Source organism: Hydra vulgaris, chromosome 07 (genome assembly GCF_038396675.1).
Source record: "Hydra vulgaris chromosome 07, alternate assembly HydraT2T_AEP".
In the NCBI taxonomy this organism is placed as follows: Eukaryota; Metazoa; Cnidaria; class Hydrozoa; order Anthoathecata; family Hydridae; genus Hydra; species Hydra vulgaris.
In genome coordinates, this window is record NC_088926.1 from 24433463 (window position 1) to 24457383 (window position 23921).

A 23921-nucleotide genomic window follows, 5' to 3' on the forward strand; every position below is an offset into this window, starting at 1 on the left:
AGAAAAATAAGAAAATAAATTACTATTTATTTGAAAAATATATTATTTGATTAATAAATTTTTCCAGAAGAAATTAAATAAAATAATAGTTTCTTTTATAAATGTATTTACAACATCTGATGTTCGTCTGAAATTGTTTCTTTTGTATTGTCCAATTTACAACGTTAATACGAATAACTAGAGATAATGAACATTATGATTCTATTTGAAAAAATGTATTTTAAAACTTAAAGTAAAGTTTCCTAAAAATTTCACTTAAAAAAATATTACTTTTTTGACAAAATTTTTCTTTTATCAATTTTCAATTTTCAATTTGTTTTAGTTTATTTTATTTAGATTTTTTATTTCATATAATATTTCCTTTTATTTGAGTTTTGCTGTTTTATTCACTGTACTTTTTTATGGCTTTAATTTGCAGCAAATTCTAAAACATTTACTATACAAAAATGTGGTCAAGTTGTCTAAAAAAATTACTTTAAACCCGGATAAACAAAGCATGCGACCTCATGCCCTTCCTAAAAAGGCTTGATAACTGTAATATTATGAAAACTTAACAAGATTTCAAAAATTATTAGTGCAAAAAATTTTTTAAAATTAAAAAGGATCTAATAGGATTCACTGCAACCAAAGAATTCAAAATAATAATACAAATCGATTTGCTAACCATTATAAGTTAATTGAGATATAAACGTAATCATATGAACTTTGACATCTTGATAAAAATTTAAAACTTATTTATACAAAAATTTATTAAATTTAAAATTTATACAAGAAAAATTTGTGTATAAAATTTTAGTATATTTCACAAAAATATAATAACTGTAATAAATATAATAAATAACTAAATACCACATCTTTAAAAATGTCTCATGATAAATAATTTTAGAAATAAAATATATCTATGACAGTCTGTGATAAAAAAATAATTTTAAACCTGTCTTTAGATTTAAAAAATATTTTTTAGATACACATAAATTATGTCTATCAATGGTACGTATTATATCCTAATAATACAAATGTTAATTAAAATGTCAATATAAACATAAATTAAAATATTAAAATAAACAAACTTCACCCAAAATTGGAGCCAACCAAGTTTCAGAACACTTTGATTAGCAATAAAATATTTAAGTACAATTTAAAATATTTGGACACCGCAGTCTGAAAACATAAAGTTGTAAAGAAATAAAAGCACATGTTTAGACATTATCACGAATGTCTGATAATAATAATAAAATAAAAAACGATAAGAAGCCCTTACTTTAAAGCCTTAAGGAGAAAGAAAAAATATTAAATGCTATTTTACTTTTACTTCCAAAAGTATTGAAAAAAATTAGCTTTCATTTAATCATGATTTGAAGATACATTTTATTATTTTTTTAACATCTTTGCTTCCAACAAGGCTACAAGCAACCACTAATTAAAGTTGGAAGTTACTGGAAGAGAAAAGATGAAGATTGTAGAGCAAGATAACAATTGACAGACGACTTAAAAAATTGCAAATTATATGAATCAGGAAAGCAAGATGAAGGAAGCGAATTCCAAAGAGCTGATGTTCGAGGAAAAAAACTAGAATAAGTGCTCCAAAAAACTAAGCGTATTTGAAGCACTTAGGAATAGTCACAGAAAAAGAATGAGACTTTGAATGATGAGTAACACGAGAATAAATTTTAGTAGATGTCACAAGAGACGCTAGCTCTTTAGAGCAGTGCCCATTATAGTATTTGTAGAAAAGAGAAAGAGAAGCAACATTACGACAATGTGATAATGGTTAGAGGTTGGCTGCAAGAGCAGGTCAAACTATGTTCACAATGCCTTTTTGCACCTTGTCTAAAAGAGAAAGGGCATTATTAGATGATCCACCCCAGATAAGGCAACAGTATTTCATACAAGGCCGGATTTGAGATTTATAGAGAATAGAATCTGAAGTAAGAAAGTGTCAAGCTCGATAAAGAGATGCAACCTTAGCAGATGCTAATTTTGCAACTGATTTGATATATGGTTTCCAAGAAAGATTCGAAGTAAGAGTTAAACCTAGAAGATGAAGAGTAGAGACTCATCGAGTACATCACTGCTTATAAGTATAGGAAGATCTAAATTATTGCAATAATGATTGGCTGAAAAAAATTGAGTTTTATTTGTATTGAAGTTCACCAGCCACTGTAAGCCCTATGCTGTAACAGAAGTGAGATCCTTTTCAAACTCAAATGCCCCCTCCAAGCAATCAGAGAGTGTTGGTTTCTTATCATGACAAGAATAAATGGTAGTATCATCAGCAAACAATGCCACCTTATATGTTAAAATGTTTGGAAGATCATTAATTTAAATTAAAAAGAGTATAGGCCCAAGGATAGAACCTTGAGGATCCCCTGAAGTTATAGAATAAAAAGAAGAGTGCTGTCCATCGAGGAAAACTTTTATACTACAATTGGAAAGAAAGAATTCAATAATCTTAAAGATGTTGCCAGATACACCATAAGAAGAAAGCTTATGGAGAAGACCAGCATGCCAAACTTTATCAAAAGCTTTTGAAATATCAAGAGCGATGGCCTTAACTTCTCTACCTTTATCTAATGCACTTTAAAACCTATCAGTTATTACTGTTAGCAAATCAGTTGTAGAACAAGAACATTGAAATCCATATTGATGGTCAGAAAGGAAGTTATTAGATTTAAGATGAGAAGTTAAGTGTTTGTTAATTAAAGATTCAAAAACCTTGCTTACGATAGGAAGAAGACTAATGGGGCGGTAGTTAGACGAATCAGATCGCTCTCCAGAATTTTTGAAGATAGGGATAACAGATGCCGCTTTCCAGCAGGCTGGAAAACAAGACTCAGATAAGCACTTGTTGAATAGTTTTGAGAGTATGACAACAGCTCTGGAGAACACTTCTGCAAGATAATAACAGGTATGTCGTGCGGGCCACAAGCTGTAGAAGAGTCTAGGCAGGAAATCACTTTAGATACAGAAGCTGGAGTAATATGAATGGATCAATGTTTTTGTTGAGTAATATCAATGGATCAACCTGTTTGTTGGCAATATCAGGTAGAACGCAACTAGTGGAATCAAGAGATGATATTGGTGAAAAGTATTTAGCAAACAATTCAGCTTTGTCTTTAGGTGAGGTGACAAGGAATAAACGATACAAGAGAGGTGGAATTAAAGATTTGCCCTTATTATTAATACTATTAAAGATTCTCCAGAAGTCACGAGAGCCTAATTTTTGAGATAAGATACAAGATTTCATGACCTGAGAATAGCAGACTTTAATGTTAGACAAAACCTTTTTACAATGGTTTCTAGCAGTAATAAACATATGTCTGTTTTCTGGAGAATTGTTTTGCTGATAAATATGGAAGTAATGGTTTCAATTGGCAATTGCAGCAGCACAGTGTGAGGAAAACCATGGAGGAGAGTGAGGCTTGACCTGGAATCGTCAAGAGGGAACAAAAGATTCAATGCCAGCCTGAATCCACAAAGTTATGTAAGAATAACATTTGTTGACAGTTTTAGAGAGATCAAACTGTGATCAGAAGCACCTAAGGGTCAAAAAGAGTGTAGCCTTGAGATGAAGGAGAGCAATATAGAACAAAGAGAAAAGCGATAGAGTGAAGTGGTGCTAAACGAAAGCACATAAAAGAATAGTCTGTCAATTCAAACCTAGTTTCACTACAAATGGGTGAATTCTTACGAATGTAAATGCCCAGGCCAAGTATGTGACTATTGGAGTCTTTACGAATTAAAGGAAGATAACCATCAATAATAAGATTGCAAGATGAGACAGCTGAACTCAAATTAGTTTCACAAAGAGCAAGTAGGTCTGGTGAACTTTGCAAGAGATAAGACTCAACAGAAGAAAAGTTACTTCGAAGACAACGAATATTAGTGAATGATGGTTTAGAGAACTTGGTAATGATGATATTGTAGGTGCAATTCAACATTCTATTATACAGTATAGAAAAAATTTATCAATTTTTAATTTTTAAGCAAATTTATGTGAAACAGAAAAAACTGAGTATTAAAAAAACCCGTATTATTAAAAATAACTAAATATTATTTACTAAGAGTAAAAATGAAAATCTTTATTAAATTTACAAGCAGTTTATATCACTGCTTAAAGAAGTAACTTCTTTTAACTACTCCAGTTAAAAGAAGTTTGTAATCCACTACAACCTGCCCCATACCTTGCTGTCACGTAAAATTTGCTTTTCTAGGCAAAGGCAAGGAGAAATTAACTCTGACTTAAAATACCCTGCCTTTGGGCTCATGGTTGAGTTGAAAAATGTTTATTAAGCAACTTTCTAAATAAATTCAAAAAAAAAAATTAGGCAATTTGGATTTATAATAATTTTGGGAAATTACTTTGAAATTTTCAATTATTTGTGTTTTTTCTCAGATATTCAGAAGAAGAATTTTTTTTTCAAAATGTTTATTCATGAACCAATTTTCAAGTTTTCAAGTCTATTGTTTACAAAAACCTCTTTTTTGGTAGTGTTTAAAAGTAGTTAGGGCCAGGGTTGTAAAAAGGGTTTAAGGAAGGGTTTTATAACACCCTTCACTTAAACAAATTTTATTCACACTAGTCAGCAAAATTATATATTGCAAAATTAGCATCTGCTAAGGTTGCATCTCTTTATCGAGCGCAAAACTTTCTTACTCCGTATTCTATTCTTTATCTCTATAAATCTTAAATCCATCCTTGCATGGAATACTTTTGCCATATCTGGGGCGGATCTTCTAATGATGCCCTTTCTCTTTTAGACAAGGTGCAAAATTGCATTGTCAACATAGTTGGACCTGCCCCTGCAGCCAACCTCCAATCATTATCACATCGTCATAACATTGCTTCTCTTTCTCTCTTCTACAAATACTGTAATGGGCACTGCTCTAAAGAGTTAATGTCTCTTGTGCCATATACTAAAATTCATTCTCGTGTTACTTGTCATTCAAATAAATCTCATCCTTTTTCCGTGACTGTTTCAGTGCTCCAAAATCTCTTTTTTGTCTAGTTTTTTTCCTTGAACATCAGTTCTTAGGAATTCGCTTCCTTCATCTTGCTTTCCTGATTCATATAATTTGCAATCTTTTAAGTTGTGTGTCAATTGTTATCTTCCCCTACAATCTTCATCTTTTCTTGTTGCCTTGCTTTCAGCAAGGCAACAAGAAAAGTAAAAAATTTTGAGAGATATGAAGAATTTTTTTTTTTACGTTAACAAATACAATACCCCTATTTAAAAACCATTTGTGTTGACGTTTGGGCTTTTTACCACATGCAAGGGCATTATTTATAACACTGTAACTTCAATGGTTTTTGTTTACAAACTTGTTTAATCTTGGACTTAAAATCTGAATCAATTTCCCTACATAATCTAATCTGCAGAATTTGATTAGGAGCACAACCTTTTACAACTTTTTTATCATCTAGTAGCATAGCATAAAGATAGTTTTTGTGTACTGTTTTATGAGGAAGCCTTGGTGCATCTTTGTAATGCTGCAAACTTTTTGCACCATACCACATAGGTCAGTAAACAGATTATGTACTTTGTGATAAAGTTTAAATCATGTGTAGATATCTCAGTTCCACTAACATAATTGTTAAAACAAGAGTTTGGCACTGGGCATGAAAAACTGAGCTAGGTTTCTTGTCAGCATACTTTGTAGAAATCAAACCTTTAGCTTTTCCAATACAATACTCATAGCGTTTATGCTGGTCTGTACTCAGATCAAACAATGTTAGTATTCACATACAACTCTATCCCAGAATCTATGGCAACAAACTGAATCATAAATATGAATAATATGATTAATAAAGACATGATTATTTGTTTGCTTCTTTTTTAATTATATTTTAGCGCTATTATGTTTAATAATTGTCTATCTGATCTTTTTATAATAATGAAAAAACAATGAAATAAAACTCCAGAGGTTTATATTATAAAAACTACATATATTTTTTAAAGGTTTTTACAATCAAATTATTTTGGTTTCATTATTACCCTAATAAAAAGATCGAATTATATTAATAAATTTCCCGAATGGAAACAAAAGATAAATCAATGTTTGAATTATCTGAGCTTTAACTTTAAAGATAATTTTATTTGTAATTATTATTACTAATAAAAATTTTCAATAACATTTTACTAGTATTTATTACTGTGGGAGTTTACAGTGCTCCTTTAAACCCCTACACAGTAAGAAGGGCAACTTAAAAAACTCCTCTCTTAGAACATCACATTGCAGGCTGGCCTGTGGTCACACTCAGTCGGCAACCCTTATTACACCACTTAACAAAATAAAGCCCCTGAACTATTTTAACTTATGCACTTCCGTTGAATATAATGATTGTTATAAATCATTATATTTTCATGGTTTTTTTGAATTTGAAAGTAAAAAAATTTAAAAAAAGTAATTAACATATATAAAAATATATTTAAAAAAAAAGTTTAAAAGAACATTTAAGTTTTTTTTCAAATATCAATGATGCTGCCTATTTATCATAGAGAAATAAAAAGAACTCATCGTTTCCAATTCATAAAATTTCAAACCTTAAAAATTTTATATGCCATTGTTCAAAAACTATTAATTAAAAGAGCTATAAGACAATGTCAGACATATTCTTAACCTAAAACTTCAAAACTTGAAATATTTTTTAACTAATAAAAACATTTAAACTGTTTTCTAAAATAATTTTGACAAACACCAAAAAAGCATATTAGATTTTAATTTAAAAGGTAACAAAAAAACATTACCTTGGGTTGGGTTTCTAACAAAAGAGTACCACGAGGTTGCATGTTGAGAATGCACTAAATGTTAAAACAATCAAGTAATATCGAAATCAGAACTATTTTTAAACTTATTAAAACAAACTTTATATATATATATATATATATATATATATATATATATATATATATATATATATATATATATATATATATATATATATATACATATACACACATATATATATATATATATACACATATATATATATATATGTATATATATATATATATATATATGTATATATATATATAAATATATATATATATATACACACACACACATATATATATATATATATATATATATATATATATATATATATATATATATATATATATATATATATATATATGCAATCCACTATCTTGTACAAAAAAAAAAAGCCTTACCCTAAAATATTGTTCAATATATAAAAAAAAAATTGTAAAAAAAATTCACAGGGACAATTTTAAGTGGTGCCACACTTGATGACAAGTTTGCAGCATGCAATGAAAAATGTATAGGTTAGATATTGGATAATCCAATAAATTTACACTATTTATCTTGATGAAATTTTTGTAATATTATTAATATTATCAGATATTATAAAAATATTTTGATAGTGCACTTTTCAACTTAATTTAATCTGAAAACTTCTTTAACAGTCTAGTCTATACTGCAGATCTAGGTATGTGCAATATTTTTATTATTTAATTTTTTAACGTGATTTTAAAATGTTTATTTTCTGTTTGTACAAGTTGCTTATTTTCAATGAAATTTGTTGTAGCAATTACAAAAGCAATCTTAAAGTAAATAGGCTATCAAGTTACTTAAATAGAATTTAATTTATCAATAGTTTTTAGCAGTACTGGCATAACAGAACTTAATGCTTTATATTACACAGAGTAAACAGTTAGTGAACAAAAGTGGACTTTTTAAAACTCAAATTTAAATAAAAAACAAATTTAGATCATATGTGTATACCGAATTCAACAGAAAGATGACTTTAGGCTGTATATGTAGCCTGAACTTAACTGAAAAAGGAGTTTAGACTTTTAAACCGAATTTAACTTAAAGACGAATTTAGACTTTTAAACCAAATTTAAATCAAAGTCGAATTTGCATTTTAAAAACACATTTAATTAAAAAAGAACTTTTTTAAAAACTTTTATAAATTTAAAAAAAAAATTTTCTTTGCTTTTAATTTAAGTTTTTTTTCAAATAATAATGATGCTGCCTATTTATCATAGAGAAACAAAAAGAACTCGTCTTTTCCAATTCATAAAATTTCAAACCTTTAAAATTTATATGCCATTGTACAAAAACTATTAATTAAAAGAGCTATAAGACAATGCCAGACACACTTTCTTTACCTAAAACTTCCAAACTTGAAATATTTTTTAACTAATAAAAACATTTAAACTGTTTTCTAAAATAATTTTGACAAACACCAAAAAAGCATATTTGATTTTAATTTAAAAGTTAACAAAAAAATATTACCTTGGGTTAGGTTTCTAACAAAAGAATAGTACCATGAGGTTGCACGTTGAGTTTGCACTAAATGTTAAAACAATTAGGTAATATCGAAACAAAATCAGAACTATTTTTAAACTTATTAAAATAAACTATATATATATATATATATATATATATATATATATATATATATATATATATATATATATATATATATATATATATATGTAGTCCATTTTTTTTTTGTACAATCCTGTACAAAAAAAAAATGCTTTACCCTAAAATATTGTTTAACACAGTTAAAAAAAAATTGTAAAATAATTCACAGTGACAATGTTTAGTGGTGCCACACTTAATGACAAGTTTGCAGCATGCACTGAAAAATGCATAGGTTAGATATTGGATAATCCAATAAATTTACACTATTTATCTTGATGAAATTTTTGTAATATTATTAATATTATCAGATATTATAAAAATATTTTGATAGTGCACTTTTCAAATTTATTTAATCTGAAAACTTCTTTAACAGTCTAGTCTATACTGCAGATCTAGGTATGTGCAATATTTTTATTATTTAATTTTTTAACATGTTTTTAATGTGTTTATTTTCTGTTTGTACAGGGTGCTTATTTTCAATGAAATTTGTTGTACCAATTACAAAAGCAATCTTAAAGTAAATAGGCTATCAAGTTACTTAAATAGTATTTAATTTATCAATTGATTTTAGCAGTACTGGCATAACAGAACTTAATGCTTTTTATTACACAGAGTAAACCGTTAGTAAACAAAAATAGCCACAGCTGTTACTCTATGGACAAGCAAAGTGGACTTTTAAAGACTCGAATTTAAATGAAAGACAAATTTAGATCATGTGGGTATACCGAATTTAACTGAAAGATGATTTTAAGCTGTATATGTAGCCTGAAGTTAACTGAAAGACGAATTTGGATTTTAAAAACACATTTAATTAAATAAGAACTTTTTAAAAAACTTTTACAAGTGGTAAAAAATTTTTTTTTTGCCTCAACTGTTTTAAGAAGACCTTACAGTTTTGTAGAGGAAGCTGCTTCTTATATTGGTTACAACCCTCTCTCAACTCTTTAACTTCAAAACACTTTTAAGAGTTTAAGAGTTAAAAGAGGGTTGTAACCAATAGAAACAGGTCAATATACATAAAACATATTATTATATGTTATATATTAAACATATATATATATATATATATATATATATATATATATATATATATATATATATATATATATATATATATATATATATATATATATATATATACATATATATATATACATATATATATATACATATATATATACATACAAATATATATATATATATAAATATATAAAATAGTCTTTAAAAAATAAAAAAATAAAGAGAATTATATGATGTCAAATATGGCATTAAGCATTTTTTATTTAAAACAAGGTCTCTCTCTCTCTCTCTCTCTCTCTCTCTCTCTCTCTCTCTCTCTCTCTCTCTCTCTCTCTCACTCTCTCTCTCTATATATATATATATATATATATATATATATATATATATATATATATATATATGGCCTAAAATAGCTGCCAGACATCGGCAAAAAACGACATCTATCAGTATTTTTTCCAACCCATAATTTATGTGCATTTATTTTATAATCATTTTAGTTGATCCAAAATTATTAATAAATTCAGTATTGCATATAAACTTCATTTTTTGAACTTTTTTTTTTATACAAAACAGAAAATTGAACACACAGCTACATACATAAAATACATCATTTTAGAGCTAATTCAATTTTTAAAACACATAAATAATTTACTTTTTTTTATATATATATATATATATATATATATATATATATATATATATATATATATATATATATGTATATATATATATATAGAACTCTTATATGTTGTTCGAAAGTTTTTTCCATATTTTGTTGACAAAAAGTAAAAACTAAAATGCAAGACCGAAATTATTTTTTTTATTAATTGATAGACTGCCTGCCCCAACCAAACCCTCAGTCGATGTAGCAGCACTCCCTTGCGGTTCAGGCTATTTGTCAGTCGATGTAGCAGCACTCCCTTGCGAGTCAGGCTATAAGTAGTTGATGTAGCAACACTCTGCGCATGATTTACAGTAAAAAAATAAAAATATTTTATTAAAAAAAAATAAAAATAAAAACTTTATATTGTTAAAAACATTCAGAATGTTTTAAAAACATTCAAAATGTTTTTAAAAACATTCTGGTCAATTAAATTTTTGTTTAATTGCGTTTTTGTGGTTTTTTTAAAAAACGATTTATTTGTAATTAAATTAATGGTTTCGTTCAACACGCAAATGTTGGACGAAAGTCAAAAGTAATTAAAAGTGACGTATGTGTTGGCGTAAGAATTATTTTTTTTCTTCCGTGCTTCCCAAATGCAACAAACTATAGAACTATATATATATATATATATATATATATATATATATATATATATATATATATATATATATATATATATATATATATATATATATATATGCCTAAAAAACTATATAAATAAACAAGCTCAAATAGTATTTACATTCAGCAACCCTTTTTAAAAAATATATTTTTAAAAAGCAATCATTTACAAAGAATTCTTTTTATAATTGTGTTAGCAAATTCCACTTAATTTTTGGTATAAATTGAAGTTTTTATTAATTTGATCATTTATTTCTGATGAGTCTTTATTGATGAAACATAGTGTGAAATGAAAAAAAATTTTGTTAAGTGATTTTCTACAAATTTATAATTGCTCTGTTCTTTTAAGAACATTGAGCACTCTATTTTGTAGAATACATTTTAAAGTTGTTTAAATATATATTAGGCTCCTTATTAACATTTGTTGAGCACTTTTAATTGTACAAATTGTACAATTAATACAAACACATATGATGTATTTAATAATAACCAAGAAAATGATAATTATGGATTTAAAACAAAAAATACTCCACCTTTTATACCTGATTTGAAAATATTTGAAAATGACTTATTGCATTTAATTAAAACAAAAAAAAGTTTTGCCCTATAAAAAACGAATTTCAAACAGAATTAAAGTTAGATGTTAAAAAAAATAAATCAAACCCTAAAATTTTGGTATCTGTTGATAAAACAAATAACATTTACCAACTCACAACAGAAAACTATGAACAAATTTTACGTGACAATACTAATAGTTCTTATGAAAAAAGCCCCTAAAAATTGGAAAACGCAATTATTTTACATTTGTTAAGTAAAATAATCAATATAAAAGATTTAGGCCTTTATCGCGATGATGGTTCCATAGTAATGCGTCAAAAATCTATTCCACAGCTCGATAAAATTTGAAAAGATATAAAAAAATTTCAAAAATATTGCCTTTCAAATCGAAATAAACATAAATTTAAAAATTGTGAATTTTCTTGATGTCACATTTAACTTCTCTGAAAATTTATATAAGCCTTTCAAAGAACCAAATGATGAATTATTGTATATTATTATTAACTAAAATTATTCACCCCAAATTCTAAAACAAATCCCGATTTCAATTAACAACAGGATAATCCAAAACTCCTCTAATAAAAATGAATTCAATTCCTCTAAGCGAATATTTGAAGATGCCCTTAAAAAAAGTGGTTTTGAAAATTTTGAACTTAAATTTTACCCTGAAAAAAAGAACACAAAAAAGCAAAATAGAACTAGAAATGTAATTTGGTTCAACCCCCCATATAGCAAAAATGTTTCCACTATCATAGGAAAAGTGTTTTTAAATTTATTTTTAAAGTCGATAAGCATTTCCCGCCCTCTAATAAATTACATAAAATTTTTAATCAAAATACAATTAAAGTTAGCTAGAGTTGTACAAAAAGTATGGAAAGAATTATAAAAGGTCACAATAATGCTTTGTTAAACAAAAAAGAAATCCTAAATGAAAAAACTGCAGAAAATTGTAATTGTAAACAAAAAAACAATTGTCCACTGAGTGGAAGTTGTTTATCAAAAAATTTGGTATATAAATGTGTTGATTCCTCTAAGAATGCACCTGATAAACAATATATTGGCATAACAGAGGGTGAAAGGAAAATACGTTTTGCCAATAACAAGCAATCTTTTAAAAATAAAAAGTATTCAAAAGACACCATGCCGTCAAAATACATATGGGAATTAAAAGGTAAAAATATTGATGATTTTGTACTGAATTGGTCCGTCCTTAAAACAGCGCCTGCATATAACAATATTTCCAAAAAATGCATACTATGCCTACAAGAAAAATTTGAAATAATTACACATACAAACCAAGAATGCTTATTAAACAAAAAATCCGAATTAATTTCTAAATGTAGGCACAAAAATAAGTTTTTCCTAAAAAAACTATAAAAATAAATGCGCTCAAATAATATTTACATTAAATCTCCCTTTTAAAAAAAATTTATTTTTTTAAAGTAATCATTTCCAAAGATTTCTTTTTATAACAGTGTCAGGAAATTCCACAAATGTGTTAAAATTTACAGTAGTTAAGACATTTGCGACTTCCTGTAATTTAATTTTCGGTATAAATTGAAGTTTTTAATAAATTGATCATTTATTTCTGATGATTCTTTGTTGATGAAACACAGTGTAAAATAAAAAAAAAATTTTGTTAAGTGATTTTCGACTAATTTATATATATATATATATATATATATATATATATATATATATATATATATATATACATATTGTAGGACTTACCATAATATTTCCAGTAAGAGTGCTCAATACAGCGTGTTATATAATTGTTAGAGCAAATAATATAGTGAAAACTAAATAATTATCAAGATATATTTCAATTACAGAACTAAAAGTTTCATGCAATAGCGATCATCAGATGTAACAACAACAAAAAGGAATGACAAAACCTATACACAAAAAAATACTATGGAGTGTTCACTTTGATAAAATCAAAGTTTTTAATAAGAAATTTATTTTAATGGCAGCACTTTAACACAAGCTCGGTTCATTTACTAAGCAAATTTAATGGTGACATAATAATGTGGTGTTTTTCTGTCAAGCATAAATTGCAAAATTTACCACCAGGTTTGAATAGCTCTGCTAGATCAAAAATGTTCCATTTTAATATAGGTTCTAAACCTTTATTTTTACCTTCCCATGCAAATTTCAAAAGTTCAGTGGAGTTAGCCTTACTTTCATAAACAAAAGAGTTTTTATGTTTATATCACCTGTCTTTGAAAGTTTTCTCAGTAAGCCCAATGTAATAATACCTAGGGTTTGGGAAAACCTGACATTTTTAGACCTGATGAGTCCGAGTCGAGCCTAATAATATTTATTGGGTTCGGGTTTGGGTCCAATACGTCTTTTTAAGTTGCAATTTCAACAATAGCATGAAAGGATTTTTTGTTCTCACGCCGATTTTTAAAAATGGATTTGGTATACGTTAAGATAAATAAAACAACTTTTAGCAGTTCAACGTCTAATGTAAATATATTATTCTATACTTTTATTATAATCTTAACCTACCAAATAAACTTGACATTACCTTTTTGAAAATATCGCATTTTATAAAACGCATGTAAATAAACTAGCAAAAATAAACTCAACTCAATTAAAATACTTGTAAGTGTTTAATACAAAACAGAGAAATAATTTTTACTTAAAAAATAAAACTTTAAAAAAACTAATGCACTTAATGAACTGTCCAATAATCTAGAACAAATTCTTGTACAGAAGTTGGATGCTAAAGAAAATGTTTGTTCGGAATTTGTTGATGTTGGATTTCATGTCATTAACAGCTCTCTACTTAAATTACCATTGGATTCTTTTAATTTTCTTAACATAAAATCAATTGCTAATCAGGCTATTGCAAGAGTATTTTCCAATTCATTTAATAATTCAATATTATTATTTTCTATTGAATGTACACTTCCAATATCTTGTAGAGCTTCTTTAATGATATAAAATAATTTGAAAATCTAGATATCATTTTGATGATTGAGTTCCAACAAGTTCTTATGTCTAACACTAGCTGAAGTTGATTTCCTAAAACTACTTTGATCTTTTCTTGCAAAATATTATTTCTCACAGAAGAACTTTGAAAAATTTAACAATTATACGAACACTTTTTATATTTTCTTCTACATTGCTTAAATTTGTTAATTCAACTTGTTCCTACTCTTCAAGGTCACCATCGCTCTCATCAGAATAATAATTTTCATCTTGATCATCATTAATATCATCTTGACCATGGTCATTTCTATCTCCATCAACGTCATCCTCATCTTGCAAGACAGTAATACTTTTTTTTTATATAGTACATCACAAACAGCTAAGTGTATAGTGTGATTCAAACACAAATTACAGAGACTAGGAGATTCTTGTCCAAATTTTATCATTACACTTGCACCGTCGCCGGTTCAACCAGCTTTATGTTTTTTAAAATTATTATTATTTGTGTTTAAATGTTGTTCTACTTTTTACTAACTGTACAGCTGTACACGAGTTAAAAATTCTCACTAAACCCAGATTATAAACTTCAGAGTCAATTCCATGCAAATTGATATCGAGATATTTCAGAATTTTCATACTTGTCCATTCATCAAGTGTAATGCTAAATTGTCGGCCTTCTTTAATTTTTTCTTGTAACAATTCTAATATTTCCAACTTCTTTTTTTCATAAAACTTATGAATTAAATTCATAAAATCTCTTTCGGCTTTAGGAAGATTTTAACTTGATTTTGCTAAATTTTCACAAATAAAACTAGACTTTGTAATCACCTTAACTGATATACCATCAGGAGCGGCCATTTTAGAGACAATTTCTTCTAAAAGCTTTCTTGCAACGGAAACAATAGTCGGTAATAAAGTGAAAATCGGTACATTGAGTGAAATACTCCCAAACTTTAGAGTGCTTCAGCATAATGGGGCTGTAAAAAATGTTCTAGTAAATGAAATTGTCATTTCACTTTTTTCCTAAAATAGAGAAGTAATTAATAAATGAAAAGTGTTTTCTTTTTAAGTTTTTTAAATACGCGCTAAAAGAATTAACTTCAATCTTTCTAATCAAAAGTTTTTATGTTAGCGAATGCTTTTAAAACATTTGCTAATATAGAAACATATTATATTAGCAAATCCTTTAAAGCATTCACTTATATATAAAAACATTCAATAAGAAAATATTTAAGTTATGAAGTTAATTCTGTGTATTCGGACATACATGAAAACATACATAAACTTAAATGTTCTCAAAATATCTAAAAATCCGTGGCCAAGTTCAACTTGTTAGATTCACAAACCCTACAACCACATTTTTCTAGAAAAGGTAGGGATCAAGCTCAACGACACACCGCTGCATACGAAACAAGGTGAAACATTCAAACCATGAGACTCGTCGAGCCTTAAACTGGGTATCGGATCCGGGTATTTACCACAGACTCACTGAGTCCGGGTACCCGGAACCGAAAAAACCCTAATAATACTCTTCTTTTTCTTGGTAAGTTTATATTACAAATATAAATAAGGTTTTTTGTAAGCCATTTTCCAATGAATAGGTGGTCGGCAATTGCATTTTCATGAGAATTAAATAGTATATTTTGATTATGAAAAGAGTTATTATTATAATAATACTCTTAATATTTGGAAGGCAATAATAACTAACTTTAAGTTGTTCCAGTTAAAATATTTGTGAAATTTGCAGCCTTTAGGAACACTTTATCAAATGTGGTAGTGGTGTAGTGGCAAAGCGCTTGCTTCATAAACGAGAGGTTCCGAGTTCAATCCCCACCACGTCCCTGGTAGTACTGCACTTAACTTGTTTCTCTGCGCAGCGGCCTTGTTTGTCAAGTTTTGTGGTTCGGAGTTATAGAGTTGAGAGAGGGTTATAACCACTACTAAGTAGCCTCCTCATCTGAAGTTGCCTTCTTGGCCTTGAGGAGGTGAATAACAAAAAAAAAAAATTGTACTCAAAAATGTTTTTGCTACTTTTGTTCTGACAACGAGTGAATAAGGTGGGTTAAACCAGATGTTTCTTATTCGCGATTTTGTATCATATTTTTGGATACTTGGAATGATATTGATCTTATCTTTAAATCCACATGAATTGAGAGAGTTATAAAATGTTGCGGCTCTATCAAAAACTTTTTGCTGGAAGATATATTACTGATGCAATTAGAGATCATTTTTGGTATCGATTTAATGATGCTCGATAGATGATTGGAATTGATGTTAATATATAAAGGTCTATCTCCTGGTTTAAAAAAGTTTTCAGAAAGATTAAATGTGATATCAAGAAAAATTACAGTTTTTAAGTTTGGTCTGGTAATGTTAAAATTAAAATTTTTTGATTTTTTCCGATTGAGGACCACTGATATTATAGAAGCAGCAATAACCATCATCTCTATATAGACCAGAAGTATTAAGACCATATTCTTTGGCAATAGTGTATAAGATAGAGGCCAACTAATTCGCATAATTCAACTCTGTCAAAAATACCCATGGTGACATCAAAATAAGCCTGCTTTTTAATCCACATATTGTTTCCTAAAAAAAGTAAAGATTTCCTGGTGTGGTAAATAATTTCGATTGATTTATCAGGAATTCTGGTGAAATGATATTTAATGTAATTATGGAGTATTCTCAATCAAGCGGAGCCATTCAAACCTAGTGGTAAATTTTGCAATTTATGCTTGACAGAAAAATACCACATTGTTATGCCACCATTACATTTCCTTAATAAACGAACCGAGCGTGCATCAAAATGTCGCAATAAAAATGAATTTCTAATTAAAAAATTTAATGTTGTCAAACCGAACAATCCATAATTTTTTTTTTGTATACAATTTTTGTCATTACTTTATGTTGTTGTTACATCTGATAATCTATTGGGTGAAACTTTTAGTTATGTAATTAAAATATATCTTAATAATTATTTAGTTTTAACTATATATTTACAAATTTATATATATTTATATTTTACAATATTATCTGAAAAAACCAACTCATACCAATACTGTTCAGTTGTGGTGTCTCCAAAAAATCTAAACAGTCTTGATATCTTTAATATAGATTAAACTAATAGAGAGTTCAAATATGATCTTTGCAGTCTTTATGCATGGATTCGATTTGTTGAGATGATTTTGCACATTGCATATAAAAAGGAAGAAAGGAAGTGGCAAGCAAGATTTAAAGAACACAAAGAAAAGGCATCTGTAGCTAAACAAAAGATTCAGACTGATTTTATGAACAAAATGGGACTTGTTGTTGGTTTTCCTAAAAGTGGTGATTCTGGAAAATCAAATATGGCAATACTTCAAGGCGTGCTTTTGCAGAATATAAACAAACAGAAAATCTAGAAGAACAAAATAGAAAATCTAAATAAAATAAGCTAAAATAAATTTAATAATAAAAAAAGAAAATTGTTGTCAAAAAAGTAATATAATTAAATATTTTACTTTTTTGTTTTCATATTTTTAGAGCGTTTTTTATTTTCCACTACCAAAATTGATTCAAGGAAAAAAGTAGATAAAAATATAAAGAAAATAAAAAGATTTTTTGATATACATTTTTTTTGCGGCTTTTTTCAGTCATTATAAAAAGGAAATACTTTGTAAATTGCGCTAGAAACATGGACAATTTTTTAATTTGTTTTTCTAATGTCTTTGCTAAACTTTACTGGTTTTATTAATGAAAAAAGGAAAGCGAGAAAACTAATTGCTATTTATTTGTAACAAAAAATATTTTTTAAGTTTTGCATATAAAAAAATGATATGATACTGCAAAATTTTGTGGGCTACTTTATTGTTAATTGAACATTCTTAATGAAATTTTTAGGAGACTATTTAAAACTTTTTTTTAAGTTTTTAAATACATTTTTTTAAACAGAGAAATCGTTAAGTTTATTATCTCTTGTAATTTGTATTAACATTGAAAATTGGGCAATATAAAAGAAAAAATTTCAGACATGCATCAAATTTGGTAAATACACTTATTAAAGAAACTGTTATTCTTTTATTTAACTTATTCTGTCATTGACAAAATAAATAATATCTTTTACAAATAAATAACAATTTATTTTCTTATTTTCCTATTATATAAATATTGAGAAAAAACATCAAATATAGCAAAAACTTTTTTAAAAGCGAAAAGAAAACAAATGAATAAGTAAGAAAAAAATATAACAAAATATATTATAGTTCTAGCGTACATAGCAAATTAGTTTCTTAATTATATGGACTCATAAAAATCTTAAATAAATTGCATATAAAAACTTTCAATTGTTGTTAAATCGTTATAAAAGATGTTTTTTTAAACAATGACTCTAAAAAAAGTATACAAAAGTCATAATAAAATTTTATAAAAATTTTTTTTTTTTTATTTACTTTTTTTTAATTATTAAATTTTCTTGTCTATTTAATTAAACTCAATTTTTTGTTTCCACTTTTTAGGATTGTTTTTTTTTTAAGTTGATAAGTTTAGCTTTTTGCCGCAAATTATGGAAACGCTGTATAAGTTAAAAAATGCGAACTGCCACTGTGTACCCAAACCATGATCAACCCTAACCTCATGTCCCCAGAAAACCCTTTTGAGGGATAATAGCCCATATATAGTAGAACATTTAGATATAAATTAAAGTTTTTTTTTCAAAAAAATTTCTGAGAAAAAGCATGCATTTCAAAAAATAAACAATTTTCATAACACATTAGAACATATAAGTTGAAAAAATGCCTAACAATGCCAAAGACCACGAAGAGAATAGAAAACGTGTTTTCTGTCTTCAGAAACCGTTAGCTATAACAACTTTTCTGATTAAAAAAGCACAAAAAGTTTTCAAAGTTGAGCTGGATTTTTCTGATAACAGGATTCCTTCAGGTAATTGTGAAAGATGTCATGTTGCCATCAGAAGAAAAGATGAGGGTGATAACCCTCCTCTTCCTAGCCTTAACTTTAAGAGTATCTCAGTTCGACCAACTACCAGAGAATCTCCTTGTGATCTGTCAAATTCCAGAAATAAGCTGAACATTCCTCATCAACTGTCAGCAAGTAAACCTAAGAACAAAAGAAGCGTTGAAAAAAGATGTCCAGACTGTTTTTCTGTGATTGGGCGAGAGCTGCCCCACAACTGTACAAAAGGAACAATGCGACAAAATTTGGTTGCAGTTGCCTCTAAAGATGCAGTGGCTGCAGAGATGGTTGCAACTATGGTCATCTCAAACAAACCTCCTTCAACCAGAGTTGTTGCTCACTGCAAAGATGTTTCTGATATAGTCAACCACGTTCCATAAGTCAGAAGTATTCCTGAAGAACCATTGATCAAAGTGGGAATTGATAGAGGAGGTGGCTTTTTGAAAGTATCCTTAGGAGTTTTTGAAGCAATCAGCAAGGATTCTTCTCCTCCCTCAAAGCGTGTTGCAAAAGACACAGGTGTGAAGCGCCAGTTATTAATTGTTGTTTGTGAAAACTTACCAGAGAGTTATTAAAACTTGAAAAGCATTTTGAATTTGCTACAGTTGCAGAAAATTTTTGTTGTTGTTTCATGAAATGACTTGAAAGCAGCAAATCTCATAACTCGATTTCAGTCTCAAAGTTCAGCCAGTGCTCACCTTTGTACATGGGGTGATGCAGATTCAAAAAACCTTCACATCTGCAGGAAACCCAGAACATTTGGTTCCATTCAAGCTGTTTGCAATTTTAAGAAGAGCAAAAGAGTTCAACAATGTTGTTCACAAACCAATTATTTGCTTCGACAATCAAACACTCTTATTGGACTTTATCCCTTTAATGGAGCAACATCTTCTTCTTGGAGTAGTAAATCATCTCTACAAAAACTTGGGTCAAACATGGCCTGATGACAATCGATGGCCTGCTGCTCTTCATATTCAGGAAAAGCCTTTTCATGGGGACCAATTTGCTGGAAATGATTGTCAAAAGCTATTGAAGCATACAGATGTTCTACAACATCTGGCTGAACAAAGCTCTTCATTTAATTTCATGCATTTTGTTGAAACTTTCAGATGTTTTGAAAGAGTTGTGAATTCTTGCTTTGGAAATAATCTTTCTCCCAACATTGCAGACAAGATCAAGGAGTTCCAGAGTTCCTTCTTGAAGTTGCCAAACACCTCCATCCCTCCAAAGGTGCATTTTTCATGTGAAGCATTTTATTGACCACCACAAGTCAAGTCTTGGAGTATTTTCTGAACAGGCCACAGAACCTATGCATCACAACTTCAATGTACTTTGGCAACAATACAAATATGATCCCAGTCATCCAGAATATGAAAAAAAGCTTCTGAATAGTGTTATAGACCTCAACAGCAAGCATTTATTTTAGTTGAAAGGGTTTTTTTCAAACCAAAAGTAAGAATATTGTAATCTTAAAGAATTATTTCCTGATGTGATATTTTTATTCAGAAATGTTGTTTTATATGCATAAGAATGTTTCTTTTCTTGTCACAACAATGAAATGACTTTTAAAAAAGAATAATAAATGCTGTAAAAATGCCCTGTCATTTTGCAATTTTTTAGGCTTACTAGCTTCAAAATTTAAAATCAAAATATCTTTCTCGGACATAATAGTTTAATTTCCAAATTTATATCTAAATGTTCTACTATATATCATCCCCCAAAAGGGTTTTCTGGGGACATTATATATATATAAATATAAAACACAATTTTTTTTTACAGGCTGTTTCTCTTTCTGGTTCATCAGGAAGATGAACCAACAGAAGGAGAAACAACATTTGAAAGAAAAAATTAGAATAATAAATAAAATAAAAAAAAGTTAAAAAAAATAAATAAAAGTTGAACATTAACTTTGAGAACAAATTTTTTATACAAAGATATACCGAGACTTTAATTTAGAATTGAGATTATTATATAAATTTAGTATCTTAGTATTTTTCAGTGTATTGTCTTTTTATTAAAAAGCCTTTCAGAAAATAAAGCGTAGACTAAAAAAAGTAAGAAGGAAAACATATTTCTTTATTATGTATTCCTTAATATGGTTAAATACTAATTTAAAATTAATTGATAACTAATTGTCAAAAAGAATTTATAAATAAATATTTAATAATTAAAAATGGGAAAACATAAAATAAAATATTTACCATATTCATATTTGAGATAACTGATAGCCGCAACAACAACAATAACAGCAGCAGCTGTTATTTTGGGTACAACGGAATAGTATGCAACCAAAGAATTCAAAATAATAATGCAAATCAATTTGAAATTCATTATAAGCTAATTGAGCTATAACTGTAAACTTTGACAACTTTATAAGAAATTTATTAAAACAAAAAAATCAGTGAATGTTACACAAAAAAATTAACATATCAATAAATTACACATACTTGAAAATGTCAAATGATAAATAATTTTGAAAATATATTTATGATAAATATTAATTACAATTAATTATTTATGTCAAGATTAATCAAAATGTCAATATCAATTTTAACTTAAAATGTTAAAATATTGAGCTAACTAAATTTCAGAACACTTTAATTAGCAAAGAAACTTCTAAGTACTCTTTAAAATATTTGGACACAGCACAGACACAGCACAGACACAGCAGAGACACAGCACAGACTTAAAAAACTTAAAAACACAAAATTCTATAACTTTTATACATATAGTTGTGAAATGTATTTTAAGAAATTCTAAAGTTTCTACTGTATGACTTGATTAGTTTGTATGAATAACTTAATGTTTAAAATCGAACTTTTACTTTGATAATATTTTTGGCAGCATCAAAAACCTTTTCTTGTTTCTCAACCAGGTGAATATATGGTGTTCTTTGGTATATCATACTTTAAAGCAACCTTTGAAGAAACAGAATTTTTTAAAAACAAATGGAAACTAGTTAAAAGAAAATAGACAATTTTGAACATAAAAACCTTATTAAAGTCCATTAAATAAAAAAACACCACTGACAGATTCATTAAACACATTCATTAATTATCCACTGTATTGTCAATCACATGTGACTACAATTTTATTTTATTATACTTAAGCCATTTTTAAAGCAATTAAAATTTTTTAAAGAGTTGTTCATGTTTTGTATGACCAAGTTTTGTATGACCAATGTTTTGTATGACCAAGTTAAAAACAAAAACAAAAACATCAAGACAATGAACTACCATCACTAAAATTAAAAACAAAAACATCAAACAAAAACAAAAACAAAAACAAAACATCAAGACAATGAACAATCAACAACACAAAAACAAAAACATCAAGACAATGAACTACCATCACTAAAATTAATTATAAAGAGCTCTAAATTGTCAGCTTTAACTTCTGTTATCTCTATATATCTATATCATATTTAATTTTATATATTAATATTATTGAAGTAAGAAGGTAATTACTTCTTGAAAGTTTCACACAGTATTATTGACAGAGTAATTTTTTTGACTTTAAGAAGTCTTTTGCGTTTTTTTAAATAAGATTTAAAATAAGATAGGAGATTAAATTTTTTGATAACTTATATTGTTTAAGTTATTAGAAGTCATTTTAAAATTTAAAATTTTTGTAGAAAAAATGTTATATTTTAGTATTTATGTATATAGATGGATGATATCTGAAACACATGATTTAAATTTGAAATATAAAACCCCTATAATATTTTAAAGTTGCGTTATGCCTCAATCAATTACATTTGGTAACAGGCTTTAATTCTCTCACTTTTAATTAAATATTAAGTAAATAAACTTGATAATTCAGTTAATGTTTGTTTATTATTTTTGTATTGCTAAATATCATCTATTATTTTATTTTCATTGTAAAACAGCTTTGTCTTAATTGGTTACTTTGTCACTAAAGTCTTAATTCACAACTTTTTTTTTATGTTTTTCGGTACGCTTCTTTTAAAGTTTTAAAAGTTGGATTTATCTTAAAAAAGGTTAAAAAAACTTTTTTAATTATGATAAAAACTCATTAACACATTTGTTTTGGCAAATGTGTTAATGCGTTTACAATATTGTTAATAAATAATATTGTTAATAAAACAATTTTATTAATACTGCAACTAATTATTAAGTTACGGTATTTAACAATGCGTTTTGTTGAGACATTTGAAACTAAAATTTTTTTTTTATAAAAACTGCTAATTATCATTTTTATTTTTATTGTAAAATAAATTCATCTCAATTAGTTATTTTTTTTTAATTTTTTTTTTTTTTGTTACTAATTTGTCACAACAAAAAAAAAGTTTCAATTTGCAAAGATACATCTAAATTGTTTTTTTTAATTTATAAAATTGCAACTTTTAAAAAGTGTAAGCTGAGACATAACATAACGTTAAAAAAATCTATATTTGAGACGTATTTTAAATACATCTCATATCTTTAAATTTTGTTACTGTACTTACGTTTTTCTTAGGTCAATAATACAAGTGTAATACTTTACATATTTTTATAAACCCACAATCAAAAATGTATATAAAATGTCAACCCTTCTTATGTTTTACTATCATTATTCAAATACTTTATTTAGTTGTAACCAATTAAATGTACAAGTTGCAATCTAACATTCAGTGCAATATCTGTCTGCTTTCTTTAAGCAATCTAACTTGACTTCTGCAATTCACAATGTTAAGTCTTGCAGCCCTCGGAATGCCAACCTAACTGCCAACCTTAAAGTGTTTGAGGTTGGCTAAAAATTGCAT

General features: G+C 27.2%; 1 protein-coding gene across 10 annotated transcripts in view; it reads right to left on the bottom strand.

The window, feature by feature from the left end:
* Window positions 1–23921, bottom strand: part of LOC136082360 (torsin-1A-like) — a 125238-nt gene that overhangs the window by 82904 nt on the left and 18413 nt on the right. For 6 of the 10 annotated variants that reach the window (XM_065801428.1, XM_065801430.1, XM_065801424.1 and 3 more), the window contains exons 2-4: window positions 21358–22074; window positions 8266–8322; window positions 6750–6803 (exon numbers count right to left, since the gene is read on the bottom strand). In XM_065801428.1, the coding sequence (XP_065657500.1) occupies window positions 6750–6803; window positions 8266–8322; window positions 21358–21487 (241 nt within the window). In that variant the 5' untranslated portion in view covers window positions 21488–22074. The remainder of the gene's footprint in view (window positions 1–6749; window positions 6804–8265; window positions 8323–21357; window positions 22075–23921) is intronic. The other 4 variants (XM_065801431.1, XM_065801425.1, XM_065801433.1 and 1 more) reach the window with 1 other exon arrangement.